This window comes from Neodiprion fabricii, chromosome 1 (assembly GCF_021155785.1).
Source record: "Neodiprion fabricii isolate iyNeoFabr1 chromosome 1, iyNeoFabr1.1, whole genome shotgun sequence".
NCBI classification, from domain to species: Eukaryota; Metazoa; Arthropoda; class Insecta; order Hymenoptera; family Diprionidae; genus Neodiprion; species Neodiprion fabricii.
In genome coordinates, this window is record NC_060239.1 from 5116659 (window position 1) to 5125236 (window position 8578).

The window sequence follows — 8578 nt, forward strand, 5'->3', positions numbered from 1 at the left end:
AATACATGGCCTATGGACGATCCAAGCGTTGCGCAGATGAGGTTAGACCACTATATAGTTAGATGGTAGCCTCGAATATCATTCGGACCAGTCGCGACTAACTTGTCATGATGAGTACGGTTTTTCATGTTTTAGAACACTTTGCTATCTGTCAACTGTCAAAATATCCTATCTGCTTGAACAAACGGCTTTGTAGTAAACGACATTGGATTATTCACCGTAAATGGAGCTTACAACATTACACGATTGAAAGGGAATATCATATTGTTATCTACTCATTCAACAGGCCATTCCTTCTACGATAGTAGCCATATAAACAAAATGGTCCTCAACGATGGACCTGATCCTGAAAGCATGGGCTGTGGATATAACATGATCAAAGAAATAGACGAAGTCACAGGACTGGTTGGAAAGTTGCAAGATTCGGATTTAACTCCGGCACAGATTGAAAGAAATCATGAGCGTTTTACCTTTATTTTGTCTCAATACCAAGATCAACCGCATTTGCTGGATCCATACCTGGACGATATCCTAGGTTCGATGTTGACCATCGTTAGAGACGACAATATTTCTGATGGTGTAAAACACAATGTCTTCAAATACATATTCATCATCATGTCTGTCAAAACATATAAGAAAATTGCCTCTCATCTTCCTCACGAGGTAAGCTTTGGTATATCACAATTTTTGCAAAATATTTATTTTATTATTGTGCTAGTTACCTCGACACTTGTTAAACTTGTTCAATTCGGTTCTCTGATGTAATACAACTTACATTTGACTTAGGTAATGGATCTTGTGCCGGTTCTGCGTATGTTGGAAAAGCAAGACCCAAATGATTCGCTTACTTGGGAAACACGTTACGTACTTCTTGTTTGGCTATCTATTATTTCTAAAATACCTTTTCCTTTATCTCGATTGGAAACATCGAATGATATCAAACCTGAGGATATGATAACAAATAGGTATTACAGAGTTCCATATTAAAAATGATAAAGTTTTCAGTTGTGTCGTGTCTCTGCAATAATCAACATAACTGATTAATAAAACATATTTTACATCGAGTAAAGTCTGTCGAACATCAAATTTATTAAGTACTTTTCAGGATATTGAAGTTATGCAAACTGTATTGCCTATCAAAAGATGTTTGTTCAGTGGCGGCAGTATTTTTGATTGCGAATTTTCTGAATCGTTCAGATGTTAAGAAATTGTATCTTGAAGAAATTATCACATGGTGCTGCCAGGTGACTATTGAAAAGTTTAAGGTTTAATTGATCTATATTCGTATGTATTATCAATTTCAATTTTGATACAAAACTTGTTTCGAATTTGTTGTTTTGCTAACGATAACATTTTTATCAGTGTTTGGAAGTTAATTCTACAACTCACGGTGCTTTGGCAATACTTTCCTCAATATTGAAACATTGTGCTCGAGAAGATCTGAAGCCATATAGTCAAATGCTATTAGATAAAATTATGAAAATGAATTTGAGCGATAATCCAGACGCTCTCGTTAGAAAATTTGCTCTGAAAGTAATACAGCGCATTGGTAAGTAAATAAACATAAATAATACAGCTTCGTATTCAAATTGCATTCAATAATCTTATCTCTTCTTCGTAATATTCGAAATCAGGATTTGTTCTCCTACGAGCTAAAGTAGCTGATTGGAGGTATCAGAGAGCAAGCAAGACAATAAGCTTGCTACCTGAGAATAAAAAGAATCTAACAGCCATGAGTGTAGGGGACACAAATGAAATATCCTCCCAAGAGACTGAAGACCATGATATTCCTCCAGCAACAGAAGAAATTATTGAGCAGCTGATACAAGGTCTTCGCGACAAAAGCATTACCATCAGGTAAATTTTCGTGCACAGGATGTCTTCAGAACAAATGTCAAGTCTGCTTGAAATTCATGGGCTTTATACCTACATAAGCATATCTTATGGGTAGTACTACTCATTACAATTGCACATTTAAATAACTTATCAGATGGTCTGCAGCCAAAGGAATCGGGCGAGTAACAGCTCGCTTGCCAATTGATCTAGCTGATGAAGTGGTTGGATTTGTACTGAATTTGTTTTCTGGACGTGAATCAGATACGGCCTGGCATGGTGGTTGTCTAGCATTAGCTGAATTAGGTAAAAGCAGCATGATAAATTGAGTTAAACTGTATTTCAGTATTCTGTACATTGTAAATCATTCGGATATTACCTTAATTATGGTGGACATGACAGTGATTTTTCTATGCAAGGTATGACTCTTACTACTCATTGTGTTTGGCAGGGCGAAGAGGATTACTATTACCTCATAGATTGGGAGATGTTATTCCTTTGGTTCTTCAAGCATTGGTATTTGATGAACCTCGAGCTTACGGTTCTGTAGGATCGATAATCAGAGATGCAGCATGCTATGTTTGTTGGTCGTTCGCAAGAGCATTTGAATCTAGAGTACTATTACCTTATGTAAATCAGATTGCTGCTACTCTGCTTATTGTAGCCGTTTTCGATCGAGAGGTAAATCGCATTGTAATTTATGTTCATCATTTATTTTTTCCATGAGCGTAGTATGTGGATATGTAAGTTCATGTAATTGGCGAACAATGAATCATAACTGTAATAAAAATACTAGATCAATTGTCGGAGAGCTGCATCAGCTGCATTCCAAGAGAATGTTGGTAGGCAGGGGAACTTTCCACATGGAATAGACATCCTCACTGTTGCCGATTATTTCGAAGTTGGTGTACGGAGTAATGCTTACCTAAAAATTAGGTAAGTCCTTCCACTGACTTGCATGCATATATTTTCCAAATTTTCGCGATTATACTACTTAAATCCAAATAATCAGTTAATAATTTCAAAATTATTGTTTTACAGCGTTCACATAGCGCAGTATGAAGAATACACCAAACCTTTAATTGATCACTTGCTCGTCAGAAAAGTAACGCACTGGGATACAGCTATTCGAGAACTTGCAGCTAAGGTTGGTTGAGTAATAATAACCAGATTATGGTTTATGCACATACTTCGAAGTTATCAAAATTTGAACTACCACCGTATTCTACTTATTTTGCAGGCTCTCTGCAACTTGACTCCCAAGGATCCTCGTTACATGGTTGAAACGGTACTCTCCAATCTTCTTGATATGCTAAGTTCCATTGACTTGAATGTAAGACATGGAGCAGTTTTAGCTGTTGCTGAAATTCTAGAAGCATTGGACATTGCTTCTGATGAGAAAATCGAAAACATTATCGGTGGGTGTTGGTTTTATTTGATTTTCACATTTCAACTCTCAAAGTATTCTAATCTTGATTTGTTTCACCTACTCGGATTTAGGCAAACCAGCTGTAGATCAAATATGCAATGCCATACGAGTATTCAAGAATCGAGGGCAATTTAAAGGATTGGGTGGAGAGTTGATGAAGCAAGCATGCGCAGTTCTTATACGAAAGTGTGCTCGTGTTCATTTTCCCGTTCATTCCACCGACATCATTGGTGAGTAAACTTTTCAACCGAGTTATGCACCCCTCGGATTTAGGTTGAATTGAATTTCCCACAATTCATCACCAGGCCATATTATACGGTATAGATATAATGTCAATAATTGATTAATTTTGCTCTATAAGATGACTGGCAGGGTTTACTGGAAGAATGCCTGAGCCATGAAGTAGCTGGCATTAGGTTGAAAGCAGCAGAAGCACACTCTGATTTTTTCACTGAATATTATACCTCAGCTCATATGAGTCCAGATGCTCGCAACGTAATAGTTGATCGTTATTTGGATAACTTGAGGTCCAATAATCAAATAAACAGAATGGGTTTTGCTCAGGCTATAGGTAAGTGCGCTGATACTCGTAAAGTAACATCTTATTTGTGTATAGCATATTGATGTATGGTGGACACTTTTTTTACTTGCTCCGAATCCACGTACGGAATTATACTCGGTGAGATCGTGATTAACTTTGTTCTCCTACAGGATATTATCCATTATTCATATTACGGGAGAGAGCAAAGGATACAATACAAGCACTCATCAAATGTACACATATCACAGAACATACTTCAAAATGGGCTGAAAGTCGAAAGGAAGCGTTTCACTCCTTGACAATGGTTTGTCAAACGCTTGGAATTAAGGAATTAAGTTAGTTTTGTATCTTACACATCAATAAATCATATTTATTAATATTGTACACTTAGTATATTTCGTATGAATAATTACAGATGTATGGAAACCTTACATGCAAGAACTTTACGACTGTTACTTACTTGCTCTTGGCGAATACACGATGGACAGCAGAGGAGATATAGGAGCTTGGGTTCGAGAAGCTGCAATGGCTGGTCTTCAGGTAAGTACTTTATGCCAATTTACCAACATTTCAATTTAACCAGTTTTGTGAATAAACAAACAAAATGAATTGAAATCAACATGCTGATACATTCAATACTGGCATATCGCGCATTAAATCTAGTATAAAATAGAACCTCCTTCTGTTCATAGGTATGTCTTGTGTGAAATTTATCTTTATTTCGATTATTTTCTAGTTGCTCACAAATTTAGTTTCACATGCCAAATTGACATCAGTGCTAAATGAAAAAGTTATGGGGCAAGTGATAGGTGGTGTTGCCCAGCAAGCTGTTGAAAGAATCGATAGAATTCGTGCACAGGCTGGTGCTGTATTTAGTGGTCTTATACACAGGTATGGATTATAAATATAGACTGACGTAATTTATGACATTCCAAAATTTTTCTTATAAACGATTACCAGTATTATTATTGATATTTCCACTTTAGTGATCCAGAACTCCCATATATACCAAACCATGATGAATTAAAGAAATTGTTTCCACTTACCGAGTGTACAGATAGCATAGATTGGAAAATGGAATCAATGACATTTCCGCGTTTCATAAGGATGCTTTCTTTTCCATCTTATACACTCGCCATACTTCGAGGGATCATATATAGTGTCGGTGGATTGAGTGAGTCATTGGTAAGCCAGCTTGGAAGTAGTTTGATCATACTAGCTGATATTCATTTCAACAGCCATTCTTTTGTAGTGATTATTCATTTTCTTGTCTGAATCCAGGTAAAACATTCGAGCATGTCCTTCTTTTCTTATTTGAAAGAAATTGACGAAGCATCTGTGCGGAACTTGTGTCACAAGATTTTGGATATTTTTGAAGAGAGTCATAAGAATGATAGAATGATTACTTCTTTATTGGTATTTATGGTTCGCTTGATCAGTTCCGGCTGTATCCAATTTATTTTGGATGATCCAGAAAGTGAATTTCCTCAACGGCTTTTGACGCTGCTCAAACGAGAAATCAAATCTATAAATAATATGAAACTTCTCATCAGCAGTATAGGAGTTTTTTGCCAACTATTGCAGGTTTGTATATTTTGAAGTTTCCACAGAAATGGTTTTCCTTCTTCTTCTGAACCTTCTACTGAGAAGCTTGAGTTCATTTACATTCACAAATCGTTAACTAATTATTATTTCTGTTTTCCTAGACTAAAAATATTGATGTTTTTTTAGGTGCGAAGTGACGTAAGTAAAAGAGCATTCAGTCAGTTGAGTATATTTTTATGTCATAATTTTATGTGCGTGAGAAAGATAACCGCAGTGCGCACATATGAAGCGCTGACTCTATATGGAGAGGATATGGACCTTCCGGAAGATGATCTTACCAGTGTATTGAATGAACTCAATTCGACAGACTGGGAGCAGTCTGTGGTAATCCTTCGCCCAATTAGAAATCATTTGTGTGAGCTAATGAAAGTTGCACCACCGGTTATGATTAAAAAATCTTGAGACTTATAAAAATGCTGTGCAACTAATTTCGGGAATGCTTTTGCTAAACGATTTTTATAATTATTTTCCTTGAGATTAATACAAACATGTAACTTGTTACCAACTAATGCGATGAATAAATTTTGCAAACCATTTTATTACAATGGATTGACTTTGCTCATTAAAATTTAGGATTGACGAATCAACTATTATAATACATATGAAACACCAGCATGGCAGATAGAGCATCTTTTTATTACATTGAGATATAAAATATTGTAAATGTAAATAGATGATCTAATACTTTTCTGACATATTTTAGTACTTATCTTTGAAATACTGTATGTCATTCTCAAGTTGAAGTATTTGCTTTGCATTGTATGCTAGGAAAAATCGCTTGCCATGTTCAAAGGTTGCTATCATAATAGCGCAAGCTGGGGCAACTTTTACCAGCCGAGGTGTTAGTCCTGTGAACAATCCTCTGATTCCATTTTGGGCATAGATTCGTCTTATTATTGACAGAGTGTCACTGCTACGGCCGGGTTTTTCTATGAAATAAAAATAATTTGATTAATGGATTACTGTATGAATACTGTATTGCCTGTGCATATAATATGTCTATATTTCTATTAGATTTAAAAACTTTGGACCACAGTCTGTATTGGCAAGCTTATCACTCACTCCTAGTTTATTCAAATTGTCCATAGTAATATTACATTTCATAAATAAATAATTTAATAAGTTTTCTCAAGTAAAATGTAGATTTCTGAGAATTCCAATCTCATAATATTAATATTGAGTCTGAGTATATTTACCTGAATAAATTTCTTTCTCACCCATCTCTATCTGCCTATGCGTTTTAACAACATCAAATGGAATAGTCACTAAGGCCGCTATCTATAAACAAATAAAATTGGTTGAACGTAGGAACAGAACAACTTCAAATGGAATTGGATACGATTCTCCTTGGAGAGTAATTAACTTACAGAACCAGCTACAGCTCCAGCTGCTAAATTAAATGTAAATGTTTGTTGAGTTCCTCGAAACTGTTGTTTTATAGTTTCATAGTTTAACCAATAAATAGCACTGAACGGTACATCGCGCAACAATGTAGACCCAAGACCCATCCACAAACCAGAAAATCCACTGTATTTAACAACGGTCTTTAAAGCTTGTCCGATTTCTGGAATAAAATTTTTATTAAATGTAATGCGTGCATAGATATTCTGAATTTGGAAGAATAGTGATTATGAATATAATTAGTATCAATTTACCGATATAACTCAGTTTTTGCGATTGCATCTTTGTTCTAATAAGCTCTAATGGGCTTACTAAAGATGCAGCCCAAATTCGCGCTGTGCCACCAGCTAACATTGGAATCCAGAACGGTTGCACCGAATGATTAGTTCCACTATTAATCCTACTGTTATAGGTATCCTGCAATGTGTATAATGCTAGCTCTGAAACTGTTTTTCAGAATATCGAATGAGTAGAAACTTGACAAGGGTCTTGGTCAGTTTACATAGACAATAACTGCCATACCCAGATATAATCAAATCTATTATATTTACCTTGAAAAATAGCCTCAGTTGTTCATAAGATACAAAATATACTATAGTTGCTGGTATTGCCAGGATGAGAGTCGGGCTCAACCCACTCCATAGTGATAATACACCTTCGGTTCTACTAATTTTAGTTAGCGCGTCCTGCAAGTATAAATGGCGGTGATACAAGTTGTATGGTTTTATTACTGTAAAAATGGAGGCGACTAAGAAAAATATGGAATAAAATGATCACTGGTGTTAATTCGTAAAAAGATCGTCACCAAAGGAGGTGAAAGATTAAAAGTTAAGATATTTGTTAACAAGGAGTCGCTGAAAATTTGACCAACCAGCGTGCCATTAAATTTTCCATTAGCGCGCATCCAAGGTGGACTTTTTTCATCTAGACAAGGGCAGAGATGGTCCATGAGTCCGTTACAGTACAAAAAGCATTTGTTAGAGAGCATTGCTTTTTGTTGCGTCTGTAGTCGAATTTTTACAACATCCAGCGGTGTTACTAAAAAAAAAGGAACACATTTAACTGCCTTAATTGAACATGAAAATTTTTTCATTATCACGGAATACTACGGTATTGCATATCTACTTGTATGTATACTTACCAAATAGTGATGTGATTAATGCTCCAGTACACGAAGCCACCATTTGTTGATATGGTCTGATGCGGAATCTTGGATCATCCAAGTCAATATCATCGAGATTATTACTCATTTTATTGCGTTATTAGATTCAGCTTACTGTCATTGACGATCAAAATTAATATCTACCGTTCAAGATGTACAGAGTACACATAACCTCAATGCAACAGGCTTATTTGATCACATGTCAGAAGCTTTCGAGGTGGCTGAGTATAATTGTTGTACTATAAAGTGTAAAAATAATCTTGCTTGATATATTTTTAAGTAAAGATTAGCTTCGATGGTGAAATTTCATGAATCCTGGTATCAAACAGCAAGGGCACCATGCTATATTATGTTCAATCATGTCGTACATAAATAGATTTCGTATGTACAATTGAGTATGTATATTACGTATTGTTCTGTTTAAAATTTACGCTGTGCAATTATCATCGCTCAATGTTCATTTGACATAAGTAAATATCAAACTTTACGCGTTGTAATTCACGTTCGATTAATTGTGAATGAAAAAAACTTGTGAATAGAAACTATACTACCGGTACAGTTTCGTGAATTCCAAAAGCCACAAGAAGGTACTCCACGATACGTTCAT

At 35.6% G+C, this 8578-nt stretch overlaps 2 protein-coding genes across 2 annotated transcripts; one reads left to right on the forward strand and one right to left on the reverse strand.

Annotated features, from left to right (window-relative positions):
• Positions 1–116: 116 nt before the first annotated feature.
• LOC124179028 (tubulin-specific chaperone D) lies at positions 117–5953 on the forward strand. Its single transcript, XM_046562993.1, has 18 exons — positions 117–663; positions 787–965; positions 1106–1244; positions 1363–1549; positions 1635–1857; positions 1991–2139; positions 2285–2514; positions 2630–2769; positions 2875–2980; positions 3074–3251; positions 3334–3492; positions 3624–3833; positions 3974–4138; positions 4219–4343; positions 4540–4694; positions 4790–4988; positions 5085–5387; positions 5535–5953. Exons 1-18 carry the CDS (start codon positions 322–324, stop codon positions 5808–5810), a joined length of 3465 nt encoding a protein of 1154 aa, XP_046418949.1. The 5' UTR covers positions 117–321; the 3' UTR covers positions 5811–5953.
• A 72-nt stretch (positions 5954–6025) lies between these two features.
• On the reverse strand, positions 6026–8556 carry LOC124179072 (solute carrier family 25 member 40-like). Its single transcript, XM_046563097.1, has 7 exons — positions 7951–8556; positions 7681–7847; positions 7361–7495; positions 7064–7226; positions 6776–6972; positions 6605–6686; positions 6026–6337 (listed from the first exon to the last, which is right to left on the reverse strand). Exons 1-7 carry the CDS (start codon positions 8057–8059, stop codon positions 6108–6110), a joined length of 1083 nt encoding a protein of 360 aa, XP_046419053.1. The 5' UTR covers positions 8060–8556; the 3' UTR covers positions 6026–6107.
• Positions 8557–8578: the final 22 nt, after the last annotated feature.

Excerpts from the sequence above, each read along its gene's own strand:
- LOC124179028 (XM_046562993.1), top strand. The coding sequence starts at position 322 with ATGGTCCTCAACGATGGACCTGATCCTGAAAGCATGGGCTGTGGATAT. Across the intron at positions 2,140-2,284 it reads TCTAGCATTAGCTGAATTAG|GGCGAAGAGGATTACTATTA; the intron begins GTAAAAGCAGCA and ends TGTGTTTGGCAG. Across the intron at positions 5,388-5,534 it reads TTTTTTGCCAACTATTGCAG|GTGCGAAGTGACGTAAGTAA; the intron begins GTTTGTATATTT and ends ATGTTTTTTTAG.
- LOC124179072 (XM_046563097.1), bottom strand. The coding sequence starts at position 8,059 with ATGAGTAATAATCTCGATGATATTGACTTGGATGATCCAAGATTCCGC. Across the intron at positions 7,227-7,360 it reads AACTGAGGCTATTTTTCAAG|GATACCTATAACAGTAGGAT; the intron begins GTAAATATAATA and ends TACACATTGCAG. Across the intron at positions 6,687-6,775 it reads CTGGAGCTGTAGCTGGTTCT|ATAGCGGCCTTAGTGACTAT; the intron begins GTAAGTTAATTA and ends ATTTGTTTATAG.